Source organism: Myotis daubentonii, chromosome 3 (assembly GCF_963259705.1).
Source record: "Myotis daubentonii chromosome 3, mMyoDau2.1, whole genome shotgun sequence".
NCBI classification, from domain to species: Eukaryota; Metazoa; Chordata; class Mammalia; order Chiroptera; family Vespertilionidae; genus Myotis; species Myotis daubentonii.
In genome coordinates this window covers 199,902,264-199,919,426 of record NC_081842.1, presented here as the reverse complement: position 1 = coordinate 199,919,426, position 17,163 = coordinate 199,902,264, and the positions used below count along the sequence as shown (strand labels likewise).

General features: G+C 59.4%; 1 protein-coding gene and 1 long non-coding RNA gene across 2 annotated transcripts; one reads left to right on the top strand and one right to left on the bottom strand.

Annotated features, from left to right (window-relative positions):
* Positions 1-1,990: 1,990 nt before the first annotated feature.
* Positions 1,991-6,245, bottom strand: LOC132231397 (uncharacterized). The gene is made up of 3 exons (XR_009452049.1): positions 5,877-6,245; positions 4,153-4,203; positions 1,991-3,952 (listed from the first exon to the last, which is right to left on the bottom strand). It is a non-coding gene; the product is annotated as an uncharacterized LOC132231397 (long non-coding RNA).
* Positions 6,246-6,282: 37 nt separating this feature from the next.
* Positions 6,283-16,700, top strand: TINAGL1 (tubulointerstitial nephritis antigen like 1). The gene is made up of 12 exons (XM_059690417.1): positions 6,283-6,436; positions 6,861-7,177; positions 9,144-9,207; positions 12,673-12,765; positions 12,973-13,087; positions 14,139-14,262; positions 14,345-14,495; positions 14,595-14,784; positions 14,881-14,926; positions 15,115-15,238; positions 16,029-16,074; positions 16,166-16,700. The coding sequence occupies exons 2-12, from the start codon at positions 6,868-6,870 to the stop codon at positions 16,304-16,306; spliced, it is 1,404 nt and encodes a 467-aa protein (XP_059546400.1). The 5' UTR covers positions 6,283-6,436; positions 6,861-6,867; the 3' UTR covers positions 16,307-16,700.
* Positions 16,701-17,163: the final 463 nt, after the last annotated feature.

Sequence of the window (17,163 nt, the reverse complement as noted above, 5' to 3'; positions counted from 1 at the left end):
AGCAGCTCTGCACTGGCTCACTCTACCAGGATATATATGGCCTTGAATTTGGCACATTGCAATGGACACGTAGCTCTCAGGCCTGTACAACCTTGCAATAGAAGACCATGGTATTAGTTTCCTAGGGCTGCTGTAACAAACCGCCTCAACCTTGGCTACTTTTTTTTTTCTTAATTGGAAAAAAATTATATTTTGGAAGAACTCACTACATAAGGTGACAGAATTCCAAAATCAAATTACATGAAAATATACATCGCCATTTCTTTGTGCACTAAGTGAGAAAAATCTGAGTATAGAAGAATCGAGGCAGAGAAATATGAAGGGCTAAGGTTAGAGGGTAAATAGCATTTTTAATAGCAAACCCAGAAATGAGGTAGAAAGCCTGTCACTGTGCATGCTGTACTCACCCAACCTTAACCTTAGGTAACTGGAGGGCAAAAGTAAAACCAAATCAGAATTTTGTATAACTGGGGTACATTTCAGTAAATTGAATTCAGAACCAACTCTTTTTAGTAAACTTGGCTACTTAAAGCAACAGAAATTTATTTTTTCATAGTTCTGGAGGCCAGAAGTTCAAAATCAAGGTGTCTATACAGGGCTGTTCTCTCTCTGGAAGCCCTAGAGGAGGATCTGTTTCTTGCCTCCTCCAGCTTCTGGTGGCTCCAGGTGTTCCTTGGCTTGTGGCCGCATCACTCCAATCTCTGCATCCGTGGTCACTGGACCTCCTCCTCCTCTGTGTCCCCTGTGTGTCCCTTACAAGGACACTTGTCAGTGGATCTGGGGCCTACCCACAGATCCTTAATTACATCTGCAAGGACTCTTTCCAAATAAGGTAACATTCATAAGTTCCAGGGATTAGGACACGGGCATACCTTTTTTCGGGGATTCAACCCATTGCAACCACTGAAGTCACATTACAGTATTTCCCCCTGAGGACCCAGCTCTTAAAAGTGTCTATTGGCTTAGTAGTCACCCAACTATTGGGGTCTTTTTTATTTTAATATTTATTGGGGTGACATTGGTTAATAAAATTATATAGGTTTCAGGTGCACAGTTCTACAATACATCATCTGTATATTGCATTGTGTGTTTATCACCCCAAGTCCAGTCTCCTTCCATCACCATTTATCCCCCTTCACCCTCTTCTACCTCCACCTCTGGCAATTTCAACTGTTGGGATCTTATCACTTCCTGCTTAGGGATTCAAAGGAAAAAGTGTAAAACTGTGCTTGAAGCCATGGAAGAGCTTCCTGTATGTTCCAAGACCTATTTATTAACATCCCTGGCCGGGAAGATCAGGACTTGGAAATATTTCTGTAAACAGTCACTGGAAGATGCTACCAGTTTTCTAAGATGTTTGCTGCTGATAACACCAAGCTTACGATTCCTGGGGGGCAGTTTCTTTAGCAAAAGTGATACTGAATTGAAGGAAGGCAGCCATTAGCTCCAAATATCCCAGCATTCCTGGCCTGGGGTTGAAAGAAACTAGCCATTTAGATATCGATGGAGAAGGGGAAATGGTGTCATTGTTCAGCAAATAGACTTCACAAGGAAGCAGCACTTAAGGGCCCTTTGTGTTCAACCGGCCCCAAAGTACCCATGATACACAGACATTACAGAGCAGGGAAAGCTGTGTTTCTGTTTCCTACATTTCCCCAGGCTCACCGACACCCGAGGACCACACACACGGCCCAGTGTGAGAGTCCGTGTGGACCTGAGGAGTTCAGCCCCTGCAGAGGCAAGTTCAGGGCTTGGGCTCGAGATCCCGTTCTGCCCCTAAGCCGTGTGACCTTGGGAAGCCATCACACAAACTGGCAGACCAGCGTCATTACAGATTCATCGTCAGCAACTTCGCATGGTCACTCCACCCTCAGGCCATCCTGCTGTTTCCTAGGGGCCTTGGTTGTGAAAAGGATGTCACCCCTGGTCCCTGATCCTCCATCTTCTCCATCCCCCCTCTCCCCACCCCCGTCACTTTGTCTCACTTCTATCAAAGGCCTGTTCTGTCTTCCTGTGCTCTGGTTACCCCCATCTTTACCAAGGACATTGCTCCTGTGTAGCCCCTCCCTCCGTAGAATCAGTTCCTCCCCCTCCTACAGGTCACTGTCATCAACATAGAGACCCAATTTCATATCCTCATATTTGGACAAAACCCTCTCTCGACCCGTCTATTCCCAGCCAATGCCCCATTTCTCTGCGTCCCTTTGCACTGAAACTTCCTGAAAAGTTCCCGTGGTTGCTCCCTCCCATTCATTAGCTCCCGTGTGCTTGTCCAGCCATTCCAATCCAGCTTCCGTATTCACTCTGCCACTCACAAGGCTCTCATCAAGGTGGCCCCAGTCTCCTTGTTGCCAAATCTACTGGACACTTCTCTGTCCAACCATTGGGCAATATTTCACACAGGCCAACACTCTTTCCTTGAAACACCTCTCTCTCCTCCTGACTCCTGACAGCTCTCTCGCCTGCCTTCCTCCTTCCTCCTGCTCAACTGGCCCCAAAGTACCCATGATACACAGACATTACAGAGCTCGGTCTATGTATCATTCCTCCTCTCTGCCCAACTTCCAGTACGGGAGCCTCCCCAGGCTCGGTCCCCCTCCCGCTGGACATGTCTGACCTGGAAATCAGCATGGGGCCCATGGTACTGGGTACTCAGTACTCCATGGTCCAAGCGCACCCCCAGCCTGCTCAGGTTCCAGGGAGGGAAACAGTGTCCGCCTCTTGTGGGAAGAGCAGAGAATCTGCACCCAGCGGCCTAGACACCCAGAAGTCCTCCTGCACTTCTCCGCTCTCTCACCCTCCACAGCTGATCCTTCAGCAAGCACTGAGTCCCACCTTCAGAACAGGTCTTGAATAGGCCCACTTCTCTTGATTTCTGTGGCCACCAGCCTCCTTCAAGCCTCAGCATCTCTAGTCTTACAATGGGCTCCTCCCTGGCCTCTCTGACTCCACGCTGGCCTTGTAATCTGCAGAGCAGCCGAGTGGGCTGTTGCGCTTGTGAAATCTCTCCACAGTCATTCCAGCTGCTTGCTGCTGGTCTCAGGGTCCTGCCTGATGGGCCCCAGCCCACCTCCCAGCCCCTCTTGCTCCTCCACCCCCTTGTTCACTGTGGTGCAGCCACTCTGGGTTTTCTTCTGTTTCTCAAACAGACCAACTTGTGCCCGGCCTGGGCTCCAGGAGTGGCTGCCTCCTCAGCCTGCAGGTCTCAGCTCAGATGTCATCTCCTCTCTGAGACCTGCCGGGCCACCTCCATGCTCCAGGCTCCCAGGCCATGTGCACATCTTCACAGCACTGCGCACTGTGGAGTGACTCCTTGGTATCTCTGCTCATTCATTTGTCTGTCTCCCCATTCATTTGCAGACTTTACGACAGCGGAGCCCGTGTCTGTGTGGCTCACCCCTGAACACTCAGCCCCTAGCACAGAGCCCGGCACACAGTGAATGCTGGGCAGATATGCGCAGAATGAATGAGAACATCAGTGAGAAAGGCATGCCACCGCTCTGTACGACGCACTTCCACGTGGCCCCTAATCTTATCTGCCGCAAGCCCCAGCATGCGCCCGCAGAGCAACAGCCTGCCTGTCACGCAGCCCTGCGGGCAGCACTTTTATAAGGCAACCACCCGACAGCCCTAGGAGCCCGACATGTCATGACATGGCCCAACACCCACACGGTAGGCCTGGCCCGGATCTCACTCTCAGTCCCAGGGACCACTGCTCCCAGTGCTGACCAGTGGGACGCAAGAGACTCCCAAGCCTGAACTGGAGTGCCATTTGGGACCGAAATAGCTGAGCCTCCAGGCCTGGAGTAGTGGGTCCTCGGTCACAGACCTGGGTTGAGCCGAGGACAATGGGTCTTTGTCTTCCCAGGAGGCTCTGCTCAGCTTCCAGGGGAGAATGGCTGGTTCTGAGCACCCAGAGCAGCTGTCAGGGGGGAGGGGGAGCCCTGGACCTCTGGAGAGAGAGAGGAAGCTTGGTCTGTGCTGTGACCTTAGGCATGTCACGGCCCCTTTTCAGTTTCACCCTCCCACCCCACCTTTGCGGAAAGAAAAGAGCATGAGAGGACCCCAAGGGAGCATCCGGGTATTGATGAGGACTGTGAGGCAGCACAGTCACCGCTGAGCCACCGCCTGCCCCCCAGGAGTGATCCTCACCATGAGTGAGTCCTGCTGCGGCTCCTCACCTGCTGCTCTCTCTGCCTCAGGCTGTTGGACCAGAGAGTGAATGAGTCACCAGGAAGGAGGAGGCCATGGAAAAGGAAAGTGGGGTTCCAGCCCCCCTCCCAGAGCCCTGCCCTTTTCCTCTCCTCTGGCCAGGCAGCCCAGTGAGTCACGAGGTTCCAGTGGGTTCAGCGCCAAGCTCCGTGCTGAGAAGGGACTGCCCCCCCCTTACACACACACACACACACACACAGACACACACACAGACACACACACACACAGAGAGACACACACACACACACACAAGCCACGCTCTTGGCTATGTGATCTCTTGCTCTGTGTCCCTGCCTCCTATGCACAGACGGACAGACAGGCAAGGACAGGCGGGCAGCCCAGACCCCCAGACAGACAGACACCTCCACAGACACACAGACACCCAGTGAATAGGCAGACAGACAGGGACAGTCACACAGCTGTGCACACAGACACACCTGCCAACAAGCACACACATACAGGCACCAGTGCACTGGCACAGACAGGCAGACCCGTGACCAGCACAGGGGCAGCCTCCAGGCAGATGCACAGCACAGAGCAGACAAACAGACTCAGGCACACACACACACACACACACACACACACACACACACACACAACACAGACTTAGAGGGGTGGCCTTCAGAGTGTGATTTCAGGCAAAGGACAGGCCAAATGTCCCCGCTGGGCCAGCCCTCAGTCCAGGAACGCACTGAAATGGCCTATGGAGGTGGACACGCTTCCCCTGCCGATGTGACCTTTACCAGGACAGAGAGGCCGCGTGCGGAAAGGTGGCTGGAGGTGAGCTCATGGAAGGGACTTTTCTACCAGGAAGGTGTTGAGGCCTGTGTCGGGTGACTAAAGGTGACTGGAGGGAAGGAGCCGAGCGGTGGCAGGCAGGGAGCCTGCGTTCTGGCTCTGTGGCCTCAGATACAGCTGACCTCTGAGCCTCAGTTTCCCACCCAGCCTTAGTCCCAGGTCCCCGCAGGGAGCAGATGGGCCGGCTCCTGGGTGTGTCAGGGCCAATGCTGGGGCTGCAGGACAATATTCCCCCATTCTCCACCCTGTCCCCCCCCTTGGGCAGGATCCCCTTGGTGACTCACTGCCCCGTCCCCTGTCCCCTGGCAGGGGGTAACCCAGTCACAGATGCCTGTTTGTCCTTGGTCGTCCCCCCCCCGCCCCCTGCTGGCCAGCTGAGGATGCCCTAGGCTGGGGGAGGGATGTGGGGAGGTCAGTGAGAGGGCAAAGGAATCCCCAAGCTTGGTGCTCAGTCCCACCACCCCTGCCCTTTCCCCAGGGGCAGCTTTGAGGCCTGGGCCTGGGGAGGGGGACCTGTCCAGGTGTAGTCTCTCCCCTCCTCCCTGCAGTTAGAGGCCTCTGGACCGCACCCAGCCGCCTGGAAGACAGGGGGTTGTGCAATGGGGAGGTAAAAGGTGACAGCGGGTTGGCGGGACAGAAGCCCCATTGTCTGGGGCCCAGGCCAGCCTGGGCAAAGGAAGGGTTTATGCCCCCGGGCAGGAAGGAGGGTTCTGGGCAGGGGGAGGGCACCAGCTGTCAGGACTCGTGCCACTGGGCCCTGGAGGAGAACAGGTGCCAAGCAGGATGCCCTCAGGGTTGGTAGAGGGGGCAGACCCCAGGAGGGGTTGTAGGGCAGGGCGGCAGCCCCTACCGCACACCCGCCTCACCCCTCAGGAATCTGCAGCCGTCCTTGTCCAGATTCCAATCATTCCGAGGAGGGAGATGGCGTGGAGCGGTCCCAGGCGAGGGGGCACCGTGCAGGGGTGTGCGTGGCTGCTTTTACTGCGGAGGCTGCCGAAGGGGGCCTGAGAGGTTTGCCGCGGGCACCCTCCCCATTATTCCCCAAACTGAGGTCCGGAACTCGGAGCTCCCCAGCTCCGCGGGAGCCCGAGACCCAGGCTGGCAAGTCCTCACCAGTGTCAGGCCACAGTCCTTTCCCTTTCGGCTGGAGTTCCGCCCCTAAGGGAGCAGCTTCCCCGAGACCAGGCGAGCACAGCCCCAGGCTCCCCGCGCCCCGCACCAGCCCCGCCACTGAGCTGCGGGGCGGCCCAGGTGCAGGCGCGGCCCCTCCCTCCGGCGGCCGGGGGGGGGGGGGGGGGCGGTACAAAAAGCGGTCCCGCCCCGCGCTCCTCACTTGACTTTGAGTGTCCAGCGGTCACAGGAGTCCGGTCGCCAGAGTCCGGAGGCGGTGCGTGGGGCAGCCCGGGCCAGCCCACACCCTCATCAGGTAGGGACGCTCCCCGCTCCCGGGAGAGGGTTCGGACAGGGACGGGGAGGAGGAGGGAGCAGGCGGAGAGGGAGCGCGGAGGGTCAGAGGGAGGAGGACCCCATGGGGATGGAGGCGGAGGCGGTGGCAGAGGGACCGGGACAGGAGAGCCCTCTGGTCCAAACCTGGGGTGTTGAGTGGGGGACACCAGGAATGCCACACCCCACCTGCTGTCCGCGAAGGTCCCCAGGCGGGTCATGGAGGGGCCGGGCAGGAACGTAAGCGTGGCTCCTCGGCGCGTCCGGCTGGGGACACAGGAATCAGGGTCTCTGGTTCTGCTAAACCCTTTGGGCTCAGTCCCAGGAGCTGGGAACCATCCCTGGGGGCCAGGGGGTCTCTGCTGCCCGCCTCCCGGGCCCCTGACCTCTGCCCGCCCTGGGACCAGGAGCACCATGTGGAGATGCCCACAGCGGCTGCTGCTGTTGCTGCTGCTGGCTGCCGAGTGGGCCCTGGGTGCCCGGCGGGGCCGTGGGCGCCGGGAGCTCGCACCAGCGCTGCACCTGCGGGGCATCCGGGACGCCGGCGGCCGGTACTGCCAGGAGCGGGACCTGTGCTGCCGAGGCCGCGACGACCACTGCGCCCTGCCCTACCTGGGCGCCACCTGCTACTGCGACCTCTTCTGCAACCGAACCATCTCCGACTGCTGCCCGGACTTCTGGGACTTCTGTCTCGGCGTGCCACCCCCTTTCCCTCCCAGCCAAGGTGGGCATCAACAGCCAGGGGGGCACTGACAGGCAGGGGGGCACCGACAGCCGGGGGGGCACTGACAGGCAGGGGGGCACTGACAGCCAGGGGGGCACCAACAGCCGGGGGGGGCACTGACAGGCAGGGGGGCACTGACAGCCAGGGGGACACCGACAGCCAGGGGGGACATTGACAGCCAGGGGGGGCACCGACAGCCGGGGGGGGACACTGACAGCCGGGGGGGACACTGACAGTCGGGGGGGACACTGACAGCTGGGGGGACACTGACAGCCGGGGGGGGGGACACTGACAGCCGGGGGGACACTGACAGCCAGGGGGGACACTGACAGCCGGAGGGGCACTGACAGCCAGGGGGGACACTGACAGCCAGGGGGGACACTGACAGCCAGGGGGACACTGACAGCCAGGGGGGACACTGACAGCCGGGGGGGGAACACTGACAGCCGGGGGGGACACTGACAGCCAGGGGGGGGGGACACTGACAGCCGGGGGGGACACCGACAGCCAGGGGGACACCGACAGCCAGGGGGACACCGACAGCCAGTGGGGGGCACTGACAGCCAGGGGGGGACACTGACAGCCAGGGGGGACACTGACCGCCAGGGGCGGCACCGACAGCCAGGGGGAACACCGACAGCCGGGGGGGCACCGACAGCCGGGGGGGGCACCGACAGCCGGGGGGACACTGACAGCCGGGGGGGACACCGACAGCCGGGGGGGACACCGACAGCCAGCGGGGGACACCGACAGCCAGCGGGGGCACCGACAGCCAGGGGGACACCGACAGCCAGTGGGGGGCACTGACAGCCAGGGGGGGACACTGACAGCCAGGGGGGACACTGACCGCCAGGGGCGGCACCGACAGCCAGGGGGAACACCGACAGCCGGGGGGGCACCGACAGCCGGGGGGGGCAACGACAGCCGGGGGGACACTGACAGCTGGGGGGGCACCGACAGCCGGGGGGGACACTGACAGCCGGGGGGACACTGACAGCCGGGGGACACTGACAGCCGGGGTGGGTCGCTTATTCAGCCTCAAACTCAGCCAGGCTCAGGAGCAAGGCTGACGCACTGCCATTTCCAGGGGAGGCTTTGCAGCATCTGGGAAGAGACCCCACCTCACTCTCTGCCTCTGGGAAGCCCCCGCTCTGGTCTCACTGGAATCTCTCCAGCGAGACTGAACGGGAGAGGGTCCTTGGTCGAGAGAGGGTCCTTGGTCGGCGGGATTCTCCGCTGGCCCGGAGAAGGGGAGCTTCCTGCCCTTTCTCCCAGTCCCGTTTCCATATTCCGGACGCGGACACGGAAGGTGCGGCCCCGCCCGCTGACTCACGCCCAGGTTGATAAAGCACAAGGGCTGGTCAGGGTCATCTTAGCCCTTCCTCTGCCTTCCCCAGGGTTCTCTACCCCCAGGTGGCTGGTCGCGTCTGGGAGCTGGGTTAGATCTGCTCCTGCTCAGCCCTCGCCACCTTCCTTGCCCACGCACTTGCCCTCTCGGATAGAATGCGTGAATTCCTTCCCAGTTTCATGGGACTGTGGATGTGAGACCGCATATGTGGGTTGTCATCCCCAAGTGCTGTATTATTTTAGTGGAGTCACTTGCCTTCTCTGGGCCTCAGATTCCCCATGGATTACGCACCCCCCCCAATTCCCGGTCCCCAAATCCCAACTCACTTACATGCGAAGCATCCCCGGAATGCTGTGGCTGGCAGAAAGTGAAGCAAGAAGGATCTAAGTTGGAGTCCCTGATGAACTTACTAGGAGCAGTTGCTGGGTGACCCTGCAGGAGGGTCTTAAGTGATAGTTTGACTTTAGTTTCAGTGAGGGCTGGGATGTGTGCGTGCGGTGGGGAGAGGGAGGACGGGGGTGTCCACGTTTCTGGACACCTGACCTTTAAGAACTTGGCCTTTGCCACCCATCATCTCTGGTCTCAGTTCTGCTTTGCTCTTCTCTCCCCTCCCACCAGGATGCATGCATGGGGGTCGCAACTACCCAATCTTAGGATCCTACCAGGACAACTGTAACCGTTGGTGAGTGTTTGGGGCTTGGAGAAGCACCCTTGTGGGCTTTGTGGCTGACAGACTTGGTTCAAACCCTATCCCTGTCACTCACATGCTGGGGGCAAGTCCTTCCCCTTCTCTGAGCCTCAGTTTCCTCATCTGAAACATGGGAGTTTTCACACTGACCGTGTCAACTTCTATAAACAACATTCTGACAACATTCCCCAGGGGTGACCAACCATGGGTACCTGACTCCAGGTGGGGCCCTGAGCTGGGAGTCATTCCTGGCCCCTCCTCGCTTGGGCTAGGCTACTGCCACCCCCCACCCCACCCCAACCCCGGCCTTTCTCCATGTCACGGGGGAGTCCAAGAAGGGGGCGCCAGGAAGGAAACCTCTGACTACAGCATCCGCTGCCCTGGACCGGATGAGGGTCAGGGGTGGCTGCGCTGGAGGTCAGCCAGCCTGTAGCAGGGCCTTCCCCGGAATGTGGCCCCTCTCCCTCTTCACCTCCGCCATTCCGTTCCGGCAGGAGGAGGAAGGAGTCAGGGGTGCTCCTCGATTGAACCTGGAGCCTGAGATGGAAAGTGGAGCTGGGGTGGGCAGGAAGCCTTAACGGAAAGAATGGGGACCCTGTGACTTAAAAGGAGGGGGCCCTGCACCCTCTCCACCCCCTGCCCTCTTTGCCTGGGAGGCCCCAGAGAGAAGGAAACTTTTTGGAATGCATTACGCATAAGCTGTTTCCATTGCCTCACTGGTATGAGGGGTGCTGGGTGAGAGTGTGTCTGGGGCAGAGGGAGAGAGAGAGAGAGAGAGAGAGAGAGAGAGAGAGAGAGAGAGAGAGATGCTTGTATGTGTTCAGAAGATGGAGTGCACCTGCATGATTCTGCCAGTCCTGACAGGATACCTCTGGACACTGAGGGGTTAACACTTTCTCCAAGCCTGTCCCTGGGCCTGGCCACCCCAGACCCTCTCTGGAATGCTGGGATCTGTTGTCACCAGTCCAGTCTAGACCTGCGTGGACAGCCCTAGGGGCAAAGGGGAGGTGCAAGCAAGGACTGACCAGCCCTCTGCCCACCCAGGCCAGCTCTGAGCAGCTGGGCTCCCTGTGCTTGGGACACCTGAGGGAGGGTGTGGGGCTGTGTGAGCCCTCGAGGGATGAGGAATGCTGAGAGAGAGTTGGGGGAGGGGTGGGGAAAGCCTCCTGTCCCACAGTCCCCTCTGGCCTCCCTGAAAGTGCCCGCCCCCTCCTGGGACTGGAGAGCCCAGCCATACTGGGTCTTTCTTGGTTCCCCTTGAGGCTCCTTAAAAGGCAACATTGGAGGCGGGGAGCCTTGGGCGGGCTTGGAAAGAGGCGATTTAGCATCTTGTAATAGCGGAGTTAAGAGCTTGTAAAAGTACCAAAGAATTCATAGAATTCAACTATTCTGCCGACACCTATTTTTTAAAGACCTACTAAGTGCAGCCAGAATGCACCACAGGTTTTGTCCATGGAGCTTCCAGGCTAGTGGTGAAGAACCAGACCCACAAACATGCATCATTGCAACCTCGAATAGGCATGAGGGGAAGAGAGAGAACAAGGGGGACCCCAGTTTAGAGTGTGGTGGGGTTGAGGGAGGGCCACCCAGGAAAGGACATTTGTGCTGATATCAGAGAGACAAGAGGCCCAGGAGGGAACATGGGAGGAACAGCGTGTGGGAAGGCCGGGGTGGGACCCAGCTCACTGTAGCCGGAGCTGTGAAACGGGGAGAGAGGCCCCGGGAGGTGCAGGCCGCTTCCTGCGAGTCTCATAAGCGGTGGCGAGGATTTTGTATTTTGTTCTACGTGTTGTGGGAAGCCACTTAGAGCACATAATCTGATTTACTGGCCAGCTGATCTTCCTCAGAGATCTCTCTGGCTTCAGAAGGGGTGTGTGTAGGGATCACGAAAAGGCAGGGAGCCTGGTTAGGTGAGAGGTGGCAGCGGAGGGGGGGCAGGCAGGTGGACTCAGAGCCTTTTGTGATGTGACTTCCTGGACCTGCTGATGGAGGAAGCCTGGGGGTGGGGCTGAGTTCTGGCTTAAGCACCTGTGGATAAGGTGGGTGACTGGAGCTGAGAATGTTAGGGCAGGAGCGGGTGTGGGAAGGCAGCTTGATCATTTGAAGTTTGAGATGACTTTTATACACCCAGAGGGGCCAGCCGGATCTGAGTCTGAAACTCCAGAGGGGCGGGGCTGGGTCCCTGTAATGAGAACAAGAATGGTGGGTGACAATCCTGGAGGACCTAAGACAGGCCCAGCCACACTGCACGCTCTGCACGCTGCCACTGCATCCCTGAAAGGTGGAACTATTATTGTCCTCAATTTACAGACAATAGTTTAACTTAGCTGCTAGGACTGGAACCCAGGATTTGAATTTCAGAATCTATGCTTAGTCACTTCGCTATAGTGCCTCATTCATTCATTCAATAAACATTTGCTGGGTGCCTACTATGTGCTAGGGTTTGTTTTGTAGGCACTCTTCAGTACCAAATAATACCTGCCCTTGAGGCCCTTAGAGTGTGTGAGGAAACAGGTATAAGCAATATAAATAACTGACTGTGTAGGATGCCAGATAGGGATGGCATGCGAAGGGTAAAAATAAAACAGGGAAGAGAGATAGGAGGAGCGGAGAATGGGGAATTGTAAGCTAGGGTGGCCAGGGCAGGCCTCCCTGAGCAGGTGACATATGAATGAAAACTTGGACGAAGTGAGCGAGCCATGGGACGTTGGAGGAAGAACAACAGTTGAAAGGCCCTGGGGCAGGAGCACGGCTGGTGCGGAGTCAGAGGGCCAGCCTGGCGGGGGAAGGGGTCGGAGAGAGGACAAAAAGACAGATTGTGCGGGGCCTGCTGGCACCGCCAGGACTGTGGCTCTTATTCTGTGGTGTGAAGCCAGTAGAGGGTTTGGGGCAGAGGAATGACACGATCTGACCTGGGTTTAACAGGAACACCGGCAGCTGTGTTAAAAATACACTGAAGGGGGTGCAGGGCAGAAGTGGGGAGAAGAGCGAGGAGACTGCAGCATAGTCCAGGTGAAAGGTGATTGGACCACAGGGAAGAATGAGACGTGGTTTGGATTCCGGGTTCATTTTTAAGGTAGAGCCAACAGGATTTGCCAAGGAGTTAGATCAGTAGATAAGAGACAGTCAGGCTTTTGGCCTGAGCCCTGGGAAGGATGGAGTGGCTGCGCCTGGGGATAGGCATGGGCGAAGGGGAGACCAGGAGTTCAGTTTGGGATGTCTTACGTTTGACCTGTTGGTAGACACGGGGCTGAGGGAGTTTAGGGAGAGACCGGGGATATAAACTTGAGAATCCTGAACTTGAAGCTGACATTTGAAACCACCAGGCTGGATGGGATCCTCTGAGGGTCTTGTCGTAGACGCTGGTACAGAATCCCAGGCCCATGTAGACCTCCGGGGCCTCTTCCCTTCAGCGGCTGCCCAGCACCCCTCACTCCTTCCTTCCCCCCGTTCTCCCAGCACCTGCCAGGAGAAGGGGCAGTGGGAGTGTGATCAGGAGCCATGCCTGGTGGACCAAGACATGATCAACGCCATCAACCGGGGCAACTACGGGTAAGAGGCCCTGCAACGCCCCGGTGGGCACCCACGCACGTGCACACGCACATTCTGCCGAGATGCATGTCCCCCAGGCACGCCCACACTCAGATCTTAGTTCTGTGGCAGAATATGCTTATGAGCCCGTATTTATCTCTCCCACGAACAGGCATGTGCCCCAAGGCCCCCAGCCTTAGTCTGTCACTTCCATCCCTTCTCTTCCAGGTGGCGGGCTGGGAACCACAGTGCCTTCTGGGGCATGACCCTGGATGAGGGCATTCGCTATCGCCTGGGCACCATCCGCCCATCTCCCTCCGTCACCAGCATGAATGAGATTCACGTAAGTCCATCCTTGGCCACAATCCTGCCACCGCATGGCCTAAGACGCCAGGGATCCTGGCACCCTGTGTCCTATTCGTCCGAGGCCAGGGCCTATCCCTCTCCAACAGGCTGTGTGATGCTGGACAAGTCACTCTCCTTCTCTGGGCCTTCCGTTCTGGCCTATAACAAGATGGGCTGCTCTAGAAGAACTGATGTGCAGAGTCTGGGTGTTGTGCTTCCAGCTGAGCCCCTTCTTGGCCTCCCCAGCCTGGGAAAAATGCACTTGGTCCCAGTACGGCAGGGTCAGGGCCCAAGTGGCCAGGAGGTCACCTTGGTATTTTGGGAAGGGAAAACAGCCACTCCTCCAGCTCGGGCCAGAGAGCAGCAATTCTCGGAAACAACCCAGCGGAACCCCAAGGGAGGAGGGGGCTCCCCCCTTCCCACTAGTGGGACCCTCTCCAGGCAGAAACGGGAACCAGACCAGGACAGTCAGCATGAGGAAGGGGCAGGTTAGCAGGACAGGGCTGGGCACGGGCTGGAGGCTCCGCCTCGCAGTGGTGGGCTGGGAGGAGGCGGGGGGCCGGGGGGGGGGGGGCTGGCCTGAGCGTCCCTGCCTGAAGAGGGACTTCAGCTCAAGGCTGGGTGAGCGGACCCGGGCCTCTGCTATTTGCCTCCCGCTGTTTGCCTTGGCAGCCTGCTCCGTCACGTGACCTGACTGCTCCTTCCCGCCCCTGCCCTGAGTGGCCTGAAACCCAAGGTCCTGGTGGGAAGGAGGAGGTGACAGACTGAACGGTGCAGAGGCGCGGGGCAGGGGCCGAGGAGAAAGGCAGGATGGCTCTGGCCGGGCCACTGCCCTGTTCCGGCCACAGGACCGGCGGCCTCCCCCTGACACTAGGGGGTGCTTGGGTCGCACTGAGTCAGCGTGGAGGTCGCGGGAATCCTTCCTCAGCAGGAGGCTCAAGGTCAAACCGCAGAAGGCCCTGGACTCCTTGTGGGCCCCCAGTGCCAGCAGGCCTCCGAGGGGCAGGCGGGCAGGAGCAGGAGGCAGGCCGAGTGGCTTTGTCTTGCAGACAATGCTGGTCCCGGGGGAGGTGCTGCCCACAGCCTTTGAGGCCTCTGAGAAGTGGCCCAACCTCATCCACGAGCCTCTTGACCAGGGCAACTGTGCCGGCTCCTGGGCCTTCTCCACAGCAGGTACCTGCGAGGGCAGGGCTGGCTCGGTGGGGAAGGGGGCTGAGGCCTGAGCCCTCTGACGGCCCTTCTGCTCCTTCACCAGCCGTGGCATCCGATCGCGTCTCAATCCATTCTCTGGGGCACATGACACCCGTCCTGTCGCCCCAGAACCTGCTGTCCTGTGACAAGCACAACCAGCAGGGCTGCCGCGGTGGGCATCTGGATGGCGCCTGGTGGTTCCTGCGACGGAGAGGGTGAGCAGCGGGGGGTGTGGGCAGGGGAGAGGGCATGTGGCAGGGGCCTTGGGGGAGGCCAGCTCACTCCACCCCTGCTCCCTCCTGCTGCCCCTCCAGGGTTGTGTCTGACCACTGCTACCCGTTCTCGGGCCGGGAGAAGACGGAGGCAGGCCCCACGCCCCGCTGCATGATGCATACCCGGGCCACGGGTCGGGGCAAGCGCCAGGCCACTGCCCGCTGCCCCAATCACCACGTCCATGCCAATGACATCTACCAGGTCACGCCTGCCTACCGCCTCGGCTCCAGTGTAAGTCTGCACTTGGGTGAGGGGCAGGGGAAGAGAGCAGGAAGGCCGGGGCCTCGCCCCTAATGGATACTCTCCTCCCCGCCTCCCACCCTGCAGGAGACGGAGATCATGAAGGAGCTGATGGAGAACGGCCCTGTCCAAGGTGAGTGTCCTTCGTCCTGCCCCCTGATCCCACAGGGCCAGCAGCACACGTGTTCTGTACAGCACTGAGCAGCAGGTCCACTGGGGCCGGACGTGGGGGGACCATGTCCTCTCCCCATGGGCAGCACCTGGTAGGAGAGGCTGCGGGGCTGACGGCTGAGCTGGCCCCACCTTGCCCTCTGCCCACAGCCCTCATGGAGGTGCACGAGGACTTCTTCCTGTACCAGGGCGGCATCTACAGCCACACCCCGGTGAGCCTCGGGAGGCCAGAGCGATACCGCCGGCACGGAACCCATTCGGTCAAGATCACAGGGTGAGGGGCTCTGGGGGACAGAGGGGTTGGGGGCCGCCGAGCTTACACTGGGGGCTCTGAGCCTGTCCAGAATCCAGACCACCTCTCTGCAAAGCCCCGTTTCAAAGAGGAGGAAGCCAAGACTCCAAACGAGGAGGGACTTAGCCTAGTCACACCAAGAGTTGGTGCCTTTCAAGGTTTCAAGGGACTGCTCCTTCCTTATGGGCGGAGATAGAGTAAGTCCAGTGCAATAGACAAAGATTCGGGAGTCTCTCCCCATCTCAGCTCCTGCTCAGCTCTGCCCGACAGGGACTCGCTCCCCAGCCTTCAGTGTCTCCATCTGAGATAACAGGAGGCGTCAGAGTGACAGGTCAGTTGTCCAACCAATGACAGTTCTTGGCCGTGGAGTTTGGGGCCTCTAGGGCACCCACATTTCCCGCATCTCTTCCTTCTGGTCCCTGACACCCACTCCTCCTTGGCTCCCCAAGTGAGGAGGGAGGGCAGGCGGAAGTGTGAGGTTCCAGAGAAATGGCCCACAGGATGGGGGGGTCCCTGGAGGACGGAGGCCCACAGTCCCCCTTTTCTGCACGCCCCTCAGTTATCCCTCTTGTGCCTTCACCCACACTGGGCACAGGCACACAGACTTAGAGGGAGACCAAGGGAGGTGCAGACAGGACAGAGACCTGCCCAAGTCCTAAGGGTGCACCCAAGCGACCAAAGGCAGCAGGGCCTGGATAGGGATTGCCTGGGGGCGCAGCCTCCGAACGCAGGTGGAATCAGCGCCCTTGCTCCTGCCTGGTCTGGCCCGCAGGTGGGGAGAGGAGTCACTGCCTGACGGAAGGACGCTCAAATACTGGGTGAGTCCCCGCGCTGCGGCCCCGCAGCCGCTGTCCCCTTCCCCCTGCCTCCGCCTCTCCACGCCCTGCTCACAGGCCTCCTCGTTCCCAGACCGCAGCCAACTCGTGGGGCCCAGCCTGGGGCGAGAAGGGCCACTTCCGCATCGTGCGTGGAGCCAACGAGTGTGACATCGAGAGCTTCGTGCTGGGTGTCTGGGGCCGTGTGGGCATGGAGGACATGGGTCAACACTGAGGCCGTGGCCACCATGCCAGGCCAGCCGGCAGAAGAGCCCCCTGTGGGGTGGTGCCCCTGCCCCACCCGCCTGCCTGGTAGATCGTGCTCCGGACACAGGCCGACATCAGGGGCCTAATCCTCGCGGGTTCTGCTGACACAGCGCCCGCTGGGAGCCGAGGGCAGGCGAGGCTGGTGGAGCCCCCAGACTGCCCAGCTGGTATGGGACAGAGCCTGGCCGGGAGAACCAGCCTGCAGCCTCCAGGCCCTGCACCCCCACGCGAGACCACTGAAGCCAGGGCACTACCAGGTGTCCAGCCCACCAGCCCATCCCACCCCTGTACTCTTATTCTCCAAAGATATTTATTTTTTTCACTGTTTTAAAATAAAGACAAGCTATTGGTAACTTTAATAACTTGGAGCTTCAGGCCAGAGTTGGGTGGCACACAGTTAGGAAGCAGAAAGGGCGGCCTGAGGTCACACTGGTTGGCAGTGGTGTGTGGACTAGACACCTCAGTCTCCAACAGCCCTCGCTGTCAGCGGCCCTGGGCACTGAACCTCTCGGAGGTAGACCATGGATGGCATGACCTTTGACCCTCCGAGAGACATGAGCTCATGGGAACCACCTTTCAGACGCTGACTCGGCACCGCCCGAGCTGGGAGGGCAACCCACCAACCAGCAGAACTGGCGCCAGTGCCCAGCAGGCAAGGGGGGCACAGCCCCACAGAAGCTGAGCCTCTGTCTCCACAGATCAGCCTCTCCGAGTCCCCCAGGCGAGACCCCCTCTCCGTCACTGGGCTGAGCTGAGCCTGACTCTCCAAGCCGTCTCTCCACCCCACCTTCCCAGGCTCCCAGGCTCAGCCTGGCTTTCAAGGCC

Bases quoted from the DNA above. Each gene is read 5' to 3' on its own strand.
- TINAGL1 (XM_059690417.1), top strand. From the start codon at position 6,868: ATGTGGAGATGCCCACAGCGGCTGCTGCTGTTGCTGCTGCTGGCTGCC. The intron at 9,208-12,672 runs GTGAGTGTTTGG...CCGTTCTCCCAG, and splicing joins CAGGACAACTGTAACCGTTG to CACCTGCCAGGAGAAGGGGC. The intron at 14,263-14,344 runs GTACCTGCGAGG...CTCCTTCACCAG, and splicing joins CTGGGCCTTCTCCACAGCAG to CCGTGGCATCCGATCGCGTC.